This window comes from Chiloscyllium punctatum, chromosome 50 (assembly GCF_047496795.1).
Source record: "Chiloscyllium punctatum isolate Juve2018m chromosome 50, sChiPun1.3, whole genome shotgun sequence".
Classification (NCBI taxonomy): domain Eukaryota; kingdom Metazoa; phylum Chordata; class Chondrichthyes; order Orectolobiformes; family Hemiscylliidae; genus Chiloscyllium; species Chiloscyllium punctatum.
In genome coordinates this window covers 28,890,984-28,908,182 of record NC_092788.1, presented here as the reverse complement: position 1 = coordinate 28,908,182, position 17,199 = coordinate 28,890,984, and the positions used below count along the sequence as shown (strand labels likewise).

General features: G+C 47.4%; 1 protein-coding gene across 2 annotated transcripts in view; it reads right to left on the bottom strand.

Moving 5' to 3' along the window:
• Positions 1 to 165: 165 nt before the first annotated feature.
• Positions 166 to 17,199, bottom strand: part of LOC140470060 (structural maintenance of chromosomes protein 1A) — a 41,157-nt gene continuing 24,123 nt past the window's right edge. The window contains exons 17-25 of one of the 2 annotated variants that reach the window (XM_072566509.1): positions 15,916 to 16,061; positions 14,682 to 14,835; positions 12,410 to 12,520; positions 11,320 to 11,476; positions 10,706 to 10,860; positions 8,235 to 8,386; positions 7,553 to 7,622; positions 6,672 to 6,782; positions 166 to 2,323 (exon numbers count right to left, since the gene is read on the bottom strand). In XM_072566509.1, coding sequence (XP_072422610.1) covers positions 2,243 to 2,323; positions 6,672 to 6,782; positions 7,553 to 7,622; positions 8,235 to 8,386; positions 10,706 to 10,860; positions 11,320 to 11,476; positions 12,410 to 12,520; positions 14,682 to 14,835; positions 15,916 to 16,061 — 1,137 coding nt within the window. In that variant the 3' untranslated portion in view covers positions 166 to 2,242. The remainder of the gene's footprint in view (positions 2,324 to 6,671; positions 6,783 to 7,552; positions 7,623 to 8,234; positions 8,387 to 10,705; positions 10,861 to 11,319; positions 11,477 to 12,409; positions 12,521 to 14,681; positions 14,836 to 15,915; positions 16,062 to 17,199) is intronic. The other variant, XM_072566510.1, reaches the window with a different exon arrangement.

Below are 17,199 nucleotides of genomic sequence, written 5' to 3'. Positions count from 1 at the left end.
GGCTGGGCAGGAAGAATGAGACCAGGAGCCGCGGAGGGCAGGCTCAGAAGTACAGTGGGTGGGCTCAGCTCAAAACACTCCTACCTACCTACCTCACAGCTCTAACTGTGGACATCACACTCTGTACAGCATGCATGCAGACACACACGCACCAAACCAGTTCAATCAAATTAAAAGTATACATTTTATTGGGTGCCTACAGGGTAAAATAGAAACATGATTTTGCACAGCACTGTCACAAAGAAAAGCGGTCTAAAGTGATGCTTGCTAAAAAGAAGAGGAAATTGATTTCCAGATACCATTACGAGAAGTTTCAACAAGTCAACAAAAACAGCTGCCCGAGCCACAGTGCAGCGAGCAAGCAGTAATCCTGACATGCTACATATCAAATACTTTACATCTCTCATCTTCAAAGAAGAGACGATTCTACTCACTCCCCCACCCATAAAGAGTCTCTTCAATGGCCCCTCACAGCGATCCAGTTGAGATTTCTGCGAACAGGAAGGTCAATCTTTCATCAGATATCATCCTGAGATCCTCCACACTCCTGCCAAATCTAGGAGAGTGCCACAGACCATGCAAATTTAAGGACAAGTTGCTAGCAGCTACCAGGTCTGTTTCCTGGTGGGGTTGGAGTGGGGGAGGAGCAAGACAGACAGACAGAGAGAGGGAGAGAGAGAGACATACAGAGGGAGAGAGAGAGACAGAGGGAGAGAGAGGGAGAGGGAGAGAGAGACAGACAGACAGAGAGAGAGAGAGACAGGTGCAAGAATAGAAAGTCCCCAAAATAAACAATGCTCCCGTCTCTGACAGGCGGCAGTGCTAGTGTGTTGCACTGCTGGAGGCTCTTGCCTGCCAATGGAGAGCTGGGTCCATGTGTGTGGTGGTGGTGGTGGTGGCAGCAGGTTGTCTAGGCACGGCAACTAGTGAAACACCATCAGACAGGTACTTCCAGAGTCCGTCAGACGTTCAGAGACAGAATCACAACCTCCTCCTCCTCCTCCTGCACAGCTCCGGGATAACACCCTATAAAGGGTGGAGGGTAATAAAAGGCATTCAGAGTGCTGGCTCTCCTCTCTCCCAACTCACTTGGAGGCTCAACGCCCACGTGGATGCTGCCTGTGTGGACTGTAAATTTAGGAGCTCAGCAAATTAAACAGCTGCTTCCCATTCACGATTCTAGCCCCTGCCGCAAAGGGCAAAGAAAACAAAACAGTGCAATCATCGCTCTGTCTCTTCCTTTCAGTTTCTCTAGGCCCTTACCACTACTTTCAAACTCCAACTAACTCTGGCGAAGATACCTTCAGGAATTTCAGGCATCTGTCCAGCCACGTGAGCTTGCTGCCTCCGATGTTAAGGGAGATGCAATCACCAGAGGCAAGATTTCACACCCACAGCCTAAAGTGGGAAATGCCACCACTCCCAAAAAAAAACAAGGGAACTCAGGCTGCTTGACCCCAGAAGCAGTAAACAAAGCTCATCGAATCTGCTCTACTCTCTTTCCAACAAATAAATTAGGGGGGCAGTTAGCTACCCAGACTGGCATTTTTTTGGAAAGCTCACTGTTCAGAGAAAAAAACATCCCTCCTGCAGGACGCTTGGACTGTGCCTCACTTTGAACAGGGGCTCAACGATGCCACGGCCTGAGGTGGGGCTTGGGGAAGCTGAAAGGTGGGGGGGGGGGGGGGGGGGGGGTGTTAACACACTGCTTCTTAACAGGCAGTCTGAAGGTCAGAATCCCTATATCAGGAATAGTGAGCTGGATCGTACAGCTGGAGACTGGGGCTAGCAGAGGCCTCAAGCCCTCAGGCTTGCGATCAAGGGAACTACGGACAAAGGGAAACACCGAACAGCACCCTTTCCTTTCCCAACCCAGCCCTCAAATGCGCGAGGCACACAGCAAAAGGACTGGGACGAGACAGAGACAGACAGATTCACACACAGAAACAGGCTGACAGAGAGAGAGAGAGAGAGAGAGAGAGAGAGAGAGAGAGAGAGAGAGAGAGAGAGAGAGAGAGAGAGAGAGAGAGAGAGAGAGAGAACAGACTGACAGAGAGAAACAGACTGACAGAGAGGGGAGTCAGCACAAAGCAGAGGGGACTAAAAATGAAAAGCTGAGTCTCCCCATCTCATGGGGACAAGGATTGACACACGGTGCCAGGTGAATGAAGCACTGCATGCCCAAATTCCCATAATCAAACCCAACCCCCTTCCCACCCGCAATCATTCCTTCCCCTGAGGGTTACTCGTTGGGTGATGGGCCAGCCTCTGGGAACCCAGTCAGGTCGAAGGTCAGCACTTTGCTGATGACGCAGTCCCCTTGCTGGAAGAGATGGAAAAAGGGATGGAAGAGGGGTGGGGATTTAAAAAAAAAAGAAAGCATTAGATAAAACCATCGTAAAGTAGACCATGCAGTTTCAAGCAGACCGCTTCACCACAATGTATAAAAGTCTAGGGGGACTCGGACTGTTAGAATCGGAGGCTTTGCTGCTGCGCTTCTGGTTGAAGGTTCTAGATTACACGGGCTTGGTCTCAGGGTAAGCGACAGTGGCGTACTGGTAATGGAACAGTCACCAAGAACCTAACCCTCTGAGAACACAGGTTCAAATCTCACCACATTGGCTGGTGGAATTTAAAATTCAGATCAACATGATCTGGAATTCAAAACCGTGCCGCAGTGATGCCTACTGCGAGAGACATTGCTGACTGGTGCAAAGAGCCAACTGGTCCTTCAGGGAGGGACACGGGCTCTCCTTACCCAGTCTGGGCCTACACGTGACTCCAGACACTGCACAACAAAATGGATGACTGCAAACTAACGGCTCTGGAGACCTGCTCAATTCGAGAGGCGGTGAGGAATCGAAAACAAATGCCAGGCCCTTGCCAGCGATGGTCACATGAACGATGAGAAATAATTAGCACTGACAATGAGATGTGCGTGGTAGCAGATTATGTGACGACAAGACCTAGTGTGTGGGGCTGGGGGAATGGTGCTCAAAACACTAAAATTATTGAACTCTATGTTGAGCCCAGTGGAGCACTGCAGCATGCCTGAGATAGGGATGTTGAGCAGGGAACAAACACAGTGGTGTGTCGAAGTTGCAGGTAACTGGAATCTCCAGGTCTTTTTTTTTGCAGACAGAATGTAGGGGTTCTGCAAAGCGGTCACCCAGCCTGTGCTTCGAAGAGAGCATCTGGATTTGGTGATGTGTAATGAGACAGACTTAATTAGGGAGTTTAAGGTGAAGGAACCCCTTGGGGGGGGCAGTGATAATAATATAACAAAATTCACCCTGCAGCTTGAGAGACAAAGCAGCTGGAATCAGATGCAACGGTATCAACAATTGAGTAAGACAGGAGGGAGGAGCTGGCTAGAGTTGATTGGAAGAGGAGCCCAGCAGGGAAGGCAGTGCGGCAGCAATAGGAGGAGTTTTTTTTTGGAGTAAGTCAGGAGGCACAGCAGGGAATTCATCCCAAGGAAGAAGAAACATTCTAAGGGGAGGACAAGTCAATCAGGGCTGACAAAGGAAGTCAGGGACAGCATAAAAGAAAAAGCACACAATGCAGCAAAAATTAGTGAGAAGCCAAAGAATTGGAAAGCCTTTAAAAACCAGCAGAGGGCAACTAGAAAAGCAAGAAGATAGAGAAGGCATAATATGAAGGTAAGCATCCATCACTCTCCCAGGCATTCGATTTCAAAATCTAACAATTCTCGGAGTAAGGAAGTTCATCCACAGCTCACTCCGAATTCTCTTGCGGACCATCTTGAAATGGTGACCCCTATTTACCGATGGAAACAGAGTACCCTTGTTTACCTGTCAGAATTGTTCCCAATTTGGAACACCTCCTAATCTCTGCTCCAAGGAGAAGCAGCTCAAAACTTACCTCATCTTTCTTTGTATCTAAAATCCCTCATTCCTGGTGTAATCCTCGTAAACCCCCCTTTGCACTTTCTTCAAGACTTTATCATGCTTCCTTAAGTAAGGTGCCCAGAATGGATCACAATACTCCAAATGTGGTCTGGCAACGGTTTGTAGAGGTGTAACATCACTCCCTTGCTTTCATGCTCTAGGTCTCCATCTTTAAACCCCACAATCCTATACACTGCTTCAACTTGCCTGACCACCTTCAGAGAATGATGTACGTGAACCCCAAGGTCCCTCTGCCCCTGTACTCCCCTCAGAGTTGTACCATTGAGCCTGTACTGTCTCGCTGGGTTTCTTCTACTGAAATGCATTCTCTCACATTTCTTTGCACTGAACTTCATCTTCCAGGTATCTGTCAGTTTGGCCAACTTGTCCATGTCTCTCTGAAGTCACTCAGCATCACCCCCACAACTCCCTATTTTCCCTGGCTTCACATCAACTGCAAATTTACAGATTTTACCCTCAACACCCAGCTCCAAATCATTTACATAAATCAAAAAAAACAAGGGTCCTAACACTGATCCCCAGGGAGCATCACTTTCGACGTGTCTCCAATCTGAGAAATGTCCATCTATCCCTATCCTCTTTTAGTCATTGTCTAATCCATGCTTCCAAGGACCCATCAATCCCAAATATTTCTAATTTGCTAACCAAATACTTTTCCAAAAGTCCAAAGGTATGTCATCCTCAGCACAATTCTCATCTGGTGCCTGTGTCACCTCTTCAAAAAACTCAATCAAATTTGTCTGATGTGACCTCCCCTTGACAAAGTCATGCTGACCGTCTAATATTAACTTAATTAGCTTTCTCTGTGTATATTTACCTTACCTTGTATTACGGCCTCCATCAGTTTTCTTAGTACTGACGTCAAGCTGATAGATATGCAGTTCCCTGGATCATCTTTTATCCCTTTCTTAAATAACTGTCACATTTGCAACCCTCCAATTCCAGTCTTTTGGAAAATTTACATAAAGGCAATTTGTTCCCCAACCCTTCTCTAATATAGAAGGCACCTCATCCAAACCTGGTGACTTCTCTACCTGGAGTGCTGCCAGCCTTTTATCAACTCTTCTTTATCTATTACGATACTGCTCAGTTGCTCAACATCTACGTTTTCTAACTGGCCGTTGTTACCATCTAATTTGGGAAGGACAGAGGCCAAATATTCATTTATCATCTCTGCCACAACCTGTGCTTCAGTGAGCGGCTTACCCTGCTTGCTCCTTTTGGGCCCCACTCTATCCTTCACTAATCTTTTACCGTTAATATGTTTGAAGAACATTTTATTATTTGTTTGAGTCAGCCTGCCATCCTTTCCTTCTGCTTCCTCTTATTCTTCCTTATTCCAGTCTTAGACTCTCTCCTGCATTGAGGAGACTCTTCCCGATTTCTCGTGGCATTTCTACTCCAGGAAGTATACATGCCTCCCTTTTTACCCCCTTATATTCTCGTCAATATCGTTCACCATCCAGGGTACTTTAACATGGACACTATTTATTTCTCTTTTGTACAGCTACGGAAAGTGAGATCCAAATCTTACTCAGACAGCAAGAGAAAGAGACTGAGAGAGCGCGGGAGAGAGAGAGAGAGAGAGAGAGAGAGAGAGACACACAGACAGACATTGTCACAGATTCTCCTGTAGAGCTCATCAGGACAAAGGCAAGCATGCCAAAATACAGCAATTTGCTGATGGGGTTCATAAAAGATTTACAAAGATGTTGCCAGGGCTAGGGCTATAGGGAGAGGCTGAACAGGCTGGGGCTGTTTTCTCTGGAGCATCAGAGGCTGAGGCATGACCTTATTCGAGGTTTATAAAATCATGAGGGGCATGGATAGGGGTGAATAGCCCAGGTCATTTTCCCTAGGGTAGGGGAGCCCAAAACCAGACGGCACTGCTTTAAGATGAGAGGGGAAAGATTTAAAAGGGACCCCAAGCAGCAACTTTTTCTTGTAGAGAGTGGTGTATGGAATGAGCGGCCAGAGGAAGTGGTGCACGCTGATACAACATTTAAAAGGCATCTAGATGGGGACATGAATAAGAAGGGTTTACAGCCAAATGCTGGCAAATGGGATTAGATTAATTTAGGATATCTGGTTCTCATGCACGAGTTGGACTGAAGGGTCTGTTCCCATGCTATACAACTCTATGAATCTGTGTTTGACAAGGTGACACTGATCAATAGACAATAGGTGCAGGAGTAGGCCATTCGGCCCTTTGAGCCAGCACCATCATTCATTATGATCATGGCGAACCCACAAATCGTATCCTATTCCTGCCTTATCCCCAGGATATGGCCATGAAAAGGCGGTGGACAATTCCAGACGTTCCGTTGACTCCCGGTGCATTTAAAAGTGTGCAAGGTTTGGTCACACTCCTTCAGTTGCAGAGAACTGTACTTTATATGGAGAAGTGCTCCCTCAGCACTGACCCTCTAACAGTGTGACTTTCTCAATGTATTGGCATTGGTTGTAATCTTTCAGGGCACCAGCAGGACATTTGAAGGAGGGGGGGGGGGGGGTTTGCAAAAGACTGAAAAAGACCCTTTTCACTGCTGATTGCGATAGATTCCTCAAAGCTAGGTCCCCATGAATTATCAGGTGAAGAGGAATTTATTGCTCAACAGGGCAAACATTTGCCAGAATTGCAAAGGCACTGAGCCCTGGACTTGAACAGTGTTGTTGTTAAACTCAGAGTGGCAGTGACCTGCCTGAGAAGGAGAAACAGACCATCAAACTACCACGTACCTCAGGGTAGACTCCAATGAGCGCGTCGGCCTTGGTGTAGAATTCCTCTTTTAGGGAAATGACCACAGCCTGAAAGTTAGACATGGACTGCTCCTTAATGTAGTTGGCAACCTGGGAAAAAGGAAGTCTGTTCAGCTTGGTGAAAAGTGTTACACCCTTAACATCTCCACAACACCCATCCCTGCATTTCCACACCCTAGCCAAAGTTGCAGACTCCTCTGTACACAGACACAGGCGCGCACACACACAACACAAGCTGTTCATGGGTGCAGGGCAGCACAGCATCCTCTCACCCACTACTGCTCCATCCAGATTCTGGGGATAATTGACTCAGCAGGAGAGTGGTTACCAAATGAGAATGACTGTCTGCTGCTGGGTGACGTAACCTGGAAGTGTCCTGAGCTTCACGTCTTAGCAGCTATCTAGGTGAGCTGGGTCACTGAAGGAGCAGCAAACAGTTTACGTAATGTACACCCCCTTTTTCCCCTCACTCACTTCCACATTATCCTGGGGTGAGGGTGAACTATCGCACTCAGGGACTTACTACAGTGCGCAGGAATCAAATCAAGGGGGAGCAGCCAATGTGAGTGAGGGAAGACGGAGTGGCACTCCAAGGGTCAAAAACGGGGACAAGAGTGGGAGAGCCAGCAAGGGACAGGAGAGCATGGCTGGGGCTTGACAGGGCTGCGGGCCCAAGGAATGAACATAATGACCACAAGAAGTAGCGACACCTGCAAACAGAAGCATGTGAGAGGGAAAATGCAAAAACAAATGCAAAAGAGTGTGAATGCAACACATACACACGGCACACATTCCCCCCCACCCACCCCACACCCAGACACCCTGCCCCCAAATCACACTCCACAGACACAGACGCTCACCTTTCCAATGTTTGTATTGTCAAGAGCAGCATCAATCTCATCCAGAACGAAGAATGGGGCTGGCTTATAGCTGGGGAAAGATAATAGTCCCAGTTAGCAGCACTCTGACACAATATCCCCCAGCCTCATTCGCCAACCTGAACTCAACAAAACTGGAACGCTGAGGATGAACAGTAGAGTTTTTCTAAGTCGGGTCAGAGAGAGAGAGAGAAAAAAAGAGAGTAAAGTGCGAAAAGAGAATCAAGGTACAAATCATGTTGCTGTGTGTCTTCATTCTGTCCCTGTGTAAAGGCACCACAAAAGAAATGAATGGGGCCTCTTCCTGCTCCTGTGTAACAAGCTCAAGGAGGGGAGGCTGAATGGCTTGCTCCTGTTCCCGTGTAACAGGCTTGAGAAGGGGGAGGCTGAATGGCCTCCAGCTCCTGCATAATAGACTCAAGTAGGGGAGCTGCAGGGCTTCCTTCTGTAACAAGCTCAGGGGGAGTGCTGAGTGGCCTCCTTCTGTTCCTGTTCAGTGATTAAAAAACAGCACACACATGGCTGAAGTTGTCGTACTGGTAGAGGCAAGTCGAACAAACGGTGGCTGAAGTTTGAGAAACAGGATAGCTGCCAAGCTCATCCCTTTGCTGCAGTGTCCCCACAGTCGCGGGTGTTGCTGCTGGACAGTCGCAAACATCCCTACCTGTGGATGGCAAACAACAGCGCCAAGGCTGCCACTGTCTTCTCCCCTCCAGACAAGTTATCCATGGGCCGGAAGCGCTTGCCCGGAGCCACACAGTTGTAGTTGATCCCATCCAGATAAGGCTCTTCCGGGTTCTCCGGGCCCAAGAATGCCTGGCAGGTGAATGAAACATGATCACAGATGAATATATATGCATATCACAATTTTAGACTCACACAGGTGTCTTTCGCACCTTTGTAAAGACTGGGTTTTCTTTTGATTTTTCTGTATTTTTAAAATTGTGGACTGAAATGGGAAAAGAGCAGTTTTAAGAACTAAGGATTACTGTGCACTTTCACAGTAACATAACCTGGCCCTCATTGTAAACACTGTTTACACAGCTGCTGGTTCCAGCAGGAACTGAAGTGAATTTGCAGACAAACTGGAGCCCAAGCGCTATGTACAAATGGAGCTTTGCTTGGTACAAATAACTGGTTAGGAGAAAGGGAGGACTGCAGATGCTGGAAATCAGAGTCAAAAACTGTGGTGCTGAAAAAGCACAACAGGTCAGGCAGCATCCGAGGATGCAGGAGAGTCAATGTTTCAAGCATGAGCTCTTCATCAGGAATGAGGTGATTGGTGTGTGGTCTGGTGACTAGTTGTCAATGACAAAGAACTCCTGCCTGCCAACAACTATATGATCAGTTCTCAGACAACTGAACAGTTTGGGGCTGTGAACAATTCGGAAAGAAACCATCAGATCCCTACGTCCTCTGCAGTAAAAGCTACTCTAAGCCAGAGGAAAACCAGTTTACTTTCCTCCCAGCAGGTGCTGCAAGCCATGACTTTTCAGGAATCGGTCATGGACCTTTTTATAAACATGAAGCAGCCACCCTGTGCCTTGTGCAAACCAGTAAAAACATTCAAAAGAGGAAGAGAAAGAAGCAGCATGTGGTGCAGCACAAGACCAGCAGATCCTGTAAACAGGGATCACTGAACTGCTTCACTATTTTTCTCTCCATCCATAACACCACATTTTTCTCTTGCTCGTACGTGTATAACGAAGAGTCGTACATAGACAGTTCACAACTATTTAAATGTAGCCAGAATCTATTTACGTGAAGCAGAAGTTGTCGTCAAGCACAGAAACTTGGCCCGTGCTTTCAGTCAACCTTGGTCTGAAACTCAGCAAAATTGAGGAATCTTGAGCACTTTATAAAATCCTTATCTGTTGTGACAACTCAGCCCACGATGTTGTGCCAAACAGGACACCAAATAAAACTAATCCCTTCTGCCTGCCCATGGTCCATACTCCTCCATAGTCATGTGCTTACCTAAAAGACCCTTAAACGCCCCTATTGAATCTGCCTCCATCACCCCAGCAGTGCATTTTAGACTCATACCACTCTTGTGTAAAAAACTTGTCCCTCCTTTGAACTTTCCCCCTCTCACCTTAAATGCATGCCCCCTAGTATTAGACATGTCAACTCTGGTAAAAAGATTCTGACCGTCAACCCTACCTATGCAACTCATACTCTACTGACTTCTATGAAGTCGTGCCTCAGACTCTGCCGCTCCAGAGAAAACAACCAGAGTTTTTCCAGCCTCGCCTTATAGCCATTGTCCTCTAATCCAGGTAGCATCCTGGTAAAGCTCTTCTGCACCCTCTCCAAAGCCTCTACATCCTTCCTGTAACGTGGCGACCAGAAGTGAATGCAATACTTTGGCCTAACCAAAGTCTTAAAAAGCTGCAACATAACATCTTGACTTCCCCGACCAAGCACGCCATACGCCTTCTTGAACACCCTATCCGGTTGTGTGGCCTTTGCTTTGATAGCAGGGTTTTGATTCCCAACATGCTATCCCATTGAGGCAGGACCCGCTCGTGTTTAAATGAAATAAGCTGTGTTTACTGTCAACACCACTGCCGACACATGGGCAGAAACACACCAACAAAAAGCCATGGCTATCAGGAACAATGTGCCATCTTTCCAGCTGAGCTGTGAAACAGAGGGTCCCTCACTCCCAACCGCCCAGTCTACCTGCCCGCAGACCAGCCAAACTGAAGTGACAGACATTCACCGACAGAACAGCACCTTACTGTTCAGCAACAACTTCCAGACCCAGGACCTTCATGCCTAGATACAGCAGGACGGGCAGAGGTACGGTGGCAACAGCTCCTGTACGCTTCGTTCAGCCACACAACTTGGAACATCCCTTCAGTGTCAATTGGGTCAAAATCCTGGAACTCCCTCCCTAATAGCACTGTGGGATGTCTCTACACATGGACTGCAGCTGGTCACCATCTTCCCAAGAGGGCAATTAGGGACAAGCAACAAATGCTGGTCTATCCAGTGACACCACAAAACAATTATACATAAAAGGAAATAGCTGGGATGCAGGGGTAAGCTGAATACAAAACAGCAGAGGCTCCCACCTTATGCAGAAAGGATTAAGTCAATGTTGAGCAGAGGGATGTTCTCCATTCTTACCTGTGCACTACTGTTCCGTGAGAGAGCCTTGTAAATCTCATCAATGTTGGTGGCCACGGCTTCAAAACAGGCATTGAAGCGGTCAAAACGCTCTTTCTTTATCTGCTCAAATGCCTGCTTGGCCTTTTTGGCTCGTTTTCTCGCTGCCTCAAACTCTGTCCATTTAAAAAAAAAAGGAATAGGAAACCAGTTAGGAAAAAAAAGGACATAATTAACATTGGATAAGCCTCAAGGTAAATGAGGGAACAGGGTCTCCAAGTCATTACCGAACAGAACGCGCATGTGAACAACATCAAGCTGTGGTGATCTTCTCCTACATCTCATATACTGCTCAGGCTGTACAAGTACACGCAGACCCTTTGTACCCACTAGATAGATTACAACCACTCACACATTAAGGCACAGCTGACAGCGCACGCACATTCAAGGCTCTGCCAGAGAACAGAGTGCATATTCTTAACAATAAAATGTAGTTCTTTCCAGGGACATGACTGAGGAGGCCAGTATTTGATCCTCAGACAGTGGGATGAGTGAGACGGACAGCGCACCGAGGTTAACTCCAGAGGGACTGATCAACAGACACTGATGCCCTTCACGAGTGGGTGAAGACCAACCTTCTGAGGTCTCCTGGAATTTATCCCGCACGCTATCCAGCTTCTCCATGGCCTTCATGTTGGGCGCAGCAATCCGTTGCAGGATATTCTGGTGCTCTGTCACTTTCTGCTGCAGGCTATTCAATTCTATCTTGACCTCGTCTTCCGCTAATGCGTCCTGTATGGGCATCAGGGCAGAGACAACATAAAACACTCCCTTCTTAGACTTCAAAATAAAGCTCTTTCCCCTCCTCGCTCCACTGGGAAAATTACACCAAAGCTTCTAATATCACATAGTAAGGATAGTCAGAGAGTATCTGAGCTAGCTGTGCCATCTAGTGCTGGACGGAGGAACTACCATTCTGTCTCAGGTTTAAAGGCATTTAGAAATTGGCACGTGAATGGGAGGTGGTGGGAAATACAAACTGGACCTACACTCCATTGCTGCTTCCCTGGTATGGACAGTTTGAAAGGAATCAGTGTCTTAGTTTAAAGAGTCAATCATTTCAAACTGAGAGGAGTAGAAGAATTAAAGCAGCCAGACCAGCATATTCTGCTTTTCTTCCAGGTTTTTAATATCCACAGTTACTGGTGTCAATTACAGAAGGTCCACAGCATTGGTTGGGTCTCTGGATTACTAGTCCAACACCAACAACTCCTAAGGCTTCCTAGTTTTTTTAATAATTCATTCTTGGGATGAGGGCATCGCTGGCTAGGCCAGCATGTATTAACTGCCCAATTAAGAGTCAACCACATCACTGAGTCTAGAATCACCTTTGGGTCAGACCAGGTAAGGGCAGCGGTTTCCTTTATCAGAAGCTGAAGAGGAGTTAGTAGGGGCTGCAGAATTCCCTCCCCCAAACTGCAACAAACATCGGGTCACTGAATACATTCAAGGCTTAGTTAGAGGGATTTAGATTGACAAAGGAATCAATGTTTACAGGGGACAGGTAGAAAAGGTGGAGTTTCGGCTCCAATCTGATCAACCACAACCTTACTAAATGGCAGGGCAGCCTCCAGAGGTTGAATGACCTCCTATGGCTCCTCACTTGTACACATTTAAAACAGATGCCACATGTGTCTGTCAGACTGGCTTGGCAATCAATCATACCTTCAGATCCTCAGACAGCTCGCTGTAGTCTATCTCAATCATGGCCTCGCGTGCACACACATTTGAGGTCCTCTGTGAACTGTTGCCTGTGTCTTCGGACTGCAATTCGCCCTAAGAGGAAAACGTCAGCCAATTAAATTTAAACAAAATGCGGCAGGCAGGGCAGGGGAAAGCTGGGGCTGGATGTGGAGGGGCAGAAGGTAACGACGGTGACAAAGAGGTAAGGGCGGTGAAGACACACAGGCAGTGGAGCTCCACATCGGTCGGGAGTGACAAAAGGTTCCCATGTTGTCTGGGGGCTGGGACCCTCAGCTTATGCTGGGCTGACTCCAACCTGTGGAGCATTCCTCCTTGCCAATATCTACCCTCCCCCCAAAATCTGCCAGGGTTCCTTTATCTAGCTGTCAGTCAAATGCTGCTGATCTGTCAGGGTTAAACACTCCTGCCACACCCCCATCTTTCAGCTCTTCCTGAACAATGCAGCAAGTTCACCGGATTCATTTGATTTATTATTTTCACAAATATCAAGGTACAGTGAAAAATTTTGATTGGGGCGTAGTACAGGCATATCATACCACACCATACACAATGCGTTACATTAATAAAACAGAGTGAATACAATGTTATGGCTGCACAGAACGAGGTCAACATTAAATTTAAAATTTGAGACGTTTGTTCAGAAGTCTAAATCCAGTGGGGAAGAAGCGGTTCTTGAATCGATTCCTACATGTATAACAAACATTTGTATCTTCTGCCTGACGGAAGAGGGCTGAAGTGAGTATAACCGGGGTGGGAGGAGTCTTTGATAATGCTGTTCGCTTTCCCAAGGCAGGAAGAAATTGAGATGGAAACAATGGATGAAAGGCTGAGCCATGTTCACAACTGGGATCTGGGTGTCACTGGCTGGGCCAGGATTTATTACCTATCCCTAATTGCTCAGAGGGCAGTTAAGAGTCAACCACATCGCTCTGGATCTGGAGTCAGATGGAGGCCAGATGAGGGAAGGAAGGCAGTTCCCTTCCCTAAAGGACATCAGAGACCCAGATGGGTTTTTCCTGACAATTGACAATAGATTCACAGCCACCATTAGATTCTTAACTCCAGATTTTCTTTTTTAAAAAGAAAATTCCAATTCCACCATCTGCTATGATGGGATTCGAAACCGGGTCCTCCAGAACACTGTCTGGGTCTCTAGATTAACGGTCCAGCAATAATACTGCTAGGCCCACTGACCCTTCTGCAGAACCACATTAACTCTGATTTCTCTTCCCAGATGCTGCCCAGACCCACTGAGCTTTTCCAGCAACTTCTACTTTCGTTTCTGATTTACAGCATTTGCGGTTCTCTCGGTTTTTACCCAGTCCGCCCAATCTCTCTCCATTGCTGAGACTCTCCAGCCCAAGGCATCATCCTGGTACATCCCCCTCAGCTCCCTCTCCAGTGCCATCTCATCCCTCCCCCTAAGCTGGATTCCAGAACTGCATACAATACTCTTGTTGTGTGGCCTCACCAATGTTTTCAATCGTTCCAACATAAACTTTGCCCTGAGAACTCCATGCCTTAGCTCATCAAGACAAAACCAAATACCTTCTTACCATTTTATCCACTTGATCTTCCTAGTTATGACTATAGCAGCTTTAAGTTGAAAATATGTCCCCACAACTTGAGCCTAGGACCCCGCCCTTTGAATTACAAATCCAGGTGACATTACCAGCAGGGCACAGCCATACTGCAGAACTCCCAATCCCATTACTTATGTTTGAGCTCCTTCTGGGGGCAGGGCCAGACTCCCCCACCTCCCCCCCCCTAATTGCAGCGATTAAATATCAGCCCAAATGGCGCACAGCCTCAAAATAAGGGCGAGCAGATTTAGGCCTGAGTTGAGAAGGAACTTCATCAACCAAAGGGTTGTAAACCTATGGAATTCCCTGCCCAGTGAAGCTGCTGAGGCTACCTCATTGAATGTTTTTAAAGGCAAAGATAGACTTTTGAATAAAGGAATTAAGGGCTTTGAGGAGCAGGCAGGTAAGTGGAGCTGATTCCATGAAAAGGTCAGCCCAAGGAGCCAGATGGCCTACTCCTGCTCCTATTTCTTAGGTAATGTCCAACTCCTCCAGTTTCTACAGTTTTTACAGCTACAGGGTAACAGGGGCAAGGGGGTGCAGAAACGGAGGAGGTTGAGAAAAAGGGGATGGGGATTCGGCATTTTCAGCTCCAGTGAGAGATCCCGTTGCCAGCTGGTGACCTGCAACCTGTATGTGGAATACCTCACCTCCTCCTGACTGATATCGTCCATGCTCCCCTGGCGCAGGGGCAGTTTGATGTCCTGCATCTTGCAGCTCTGCAGCAGGTTGTGGCGGTCACTGCGCTTCTGCTCCAGTTTGGTCTCGATGGCAGTCACCTCCTTCTGGAGCTGGGTCATCTCCCTGCAAGACGACACAGTCAAGGTTAACCAAAGGAGCTTGTGAAAAGAAGGACTGCGACTTATGCACGCACTGACTTTATACAGGTTTATAAAATCATGAAGGGCATGGATAGGGTAAATAGACAAGGTCTCTTCTCCCCCGCCGCCACCCCAGGGAAGAGTCCAGAATTTGAGGGACATAGGTTTAAAGCGTGAGGGGAAAGGGACCGAAGGGGCAACATTTTCACACAGACGGTGGTGCATTTATGGAATGAGCTGCCAGAGGAAATGATGAAGGCTGGTACAATTACAGCATTTAAAAAGGAATCTGAATGAGTACATGAATAGGAAGGGTTTGGACGGATATGGGCCAAGTGCTGGTAAATGGGACTAAATTCATTTGTGATATCTGGTCAGCATGTACGAGTTGGACCGAAGCTTCTGTTTCCATGCTGTACATCTCTAGGACTCTGGTTATTGGTTATTGACTTAATCAACCCCAGCTAACTATCGTGCTGCACACCTTCTGTTCCCCCCCCCCCCCCCCCCCCCCACCCCACCCCAACTCACCTTCACATACAAGTGGCAAGAGTGACAGTTATTTTACTGTGGGAGTCCAGCCCTACGCCTTACCCTGTCCACCTTCTGCCCTACTTAGCTGAATGGCAGTGCCTCAGTGGTTAGCACTGCTGCCTCACAGCACAAGGACCTAGGTTCGATTCCACCCTCTGGTGACTGTCTGTGTGGAGTTTGCACATTTGCCCCGTGTCCACATGGGCTTCCTCCAGTTTCCTCTCAAAGATGTGCAGGTAAAGGTGGACTGGCCATGCTCAATAGCCCCATCATGTCTAGGGATATGGAGGCTAGGTGTGCTCACCATGGACAATGCAGAGTTACAGGGATAGGGCACAGTGTGGGTCATGGTGGGATGCTCCTCAGATGGGTGATGTGGACTCAATGGGCTAAATGGCCTGTTTCAACACTCTAGGGATATTTTAACTGGTTGCCTGTTTTCTCCACGCTGTGGAGGGTCAGTCGGTAATCCCATTTTAACAGTCGATTCCACCCCACTCCCACCCCACCTCTCCCCCTCTGCACTGACTTGTTGGCTCCTCCAAGCTTCTTGCGGATGTCGTCCATCTCGTGGTTCTTGTCGCTGACCTCAGACTTTTTGGCAAGGTGCTGGTTCTTCAGGTCCTGAAGCTGGGCCATAGTCTCGTCAATGATCTTCATGTGCCTGTGCTCCTCCTGTAAAACAGACAGAGGTAGCTGAAAAGCAGCCGCTGCAAGGACTTGGTCAGACTCTCTAACCGACACACAGAAACAAAACTCCACTGCTGTCCCATGCCGAGCTCTCCCTAATCCGGTTCTCCTAGTGGATTGGGAGGGGCTACAGGTTCCACTTCAAAAGCAACAGGATGTAGAGTTTTAAAAATGTGTTCAGAGGATATACGCGTTGCTGGATCAGCTACTATTTATTGCTCAGCCCTAACTGAACTCGAGGGGAGCGAAGGGTCACCGACATCATGGCGGGTCTGTAAGATAGACAGGTAAAAGCAAAATGGAAACTAAATCAGAAATTGCTGAAAAAACTCAGGTCTGGCAGCATCTCTGGAGCCAAATCAGATAAACGTTTCAGGTCCAGCGTCCCTTTCTCAGGACAAAAGGGATATTTGTGAAGTTGATGGGTTTTAATAGCAATCGATGATCATTGTCCTGATCGCCAGTACTAGTTTTTAATTTGAGTTATACAGCACAGTAACAGACTCCTCGATCCAACCAGTCCATGCAGATTATAATCCCGAACTAAACTAGTCCTGCCTGCCTGCATTTGGCCTGTGTCCCTCCAAATGTTTCCTATTCATGTACTTATCCAAATGTCTTTCAGACATTGCAACTGTACCCACACCCACCATTTCCGCTGGAAGTTCACTCCACACATGAACCAATGCGTAAAAAAAGTTGCCCCCGTGCCCTTTTTAAATCTTTCTCCTCTCACTTTGGAAATATGCCCCCGAGATTTGAACTTCCCTAGGGAAAAAACCTTGCTATTCACTTTATCTATGCCACTCATGATTTTATAAACCTCTACAAAAAGGTCACCCCTCAACCTCCTACGTTCCAGTGACAAAAGTCCCAGCCTATTCAGCCACTTCGCAAAGCTCAAACCTTCCACTCCCAGCAACATTCTGTCAAATCTTTTCTGAACCCTCTCCAGCTTAATCATGTTTATTAATTGAATTTAAATTTTACCAGCTTCTGTGGTGGGACTTGAATCTGCGTTGTCCACAGCATTCACCAGCAACCTCACTAAACCTGCGGCTCATTATGGACATAGCAACATAGCAATCACGATTAGGCCATTTGGCCCCTTCAGCCTGCTACA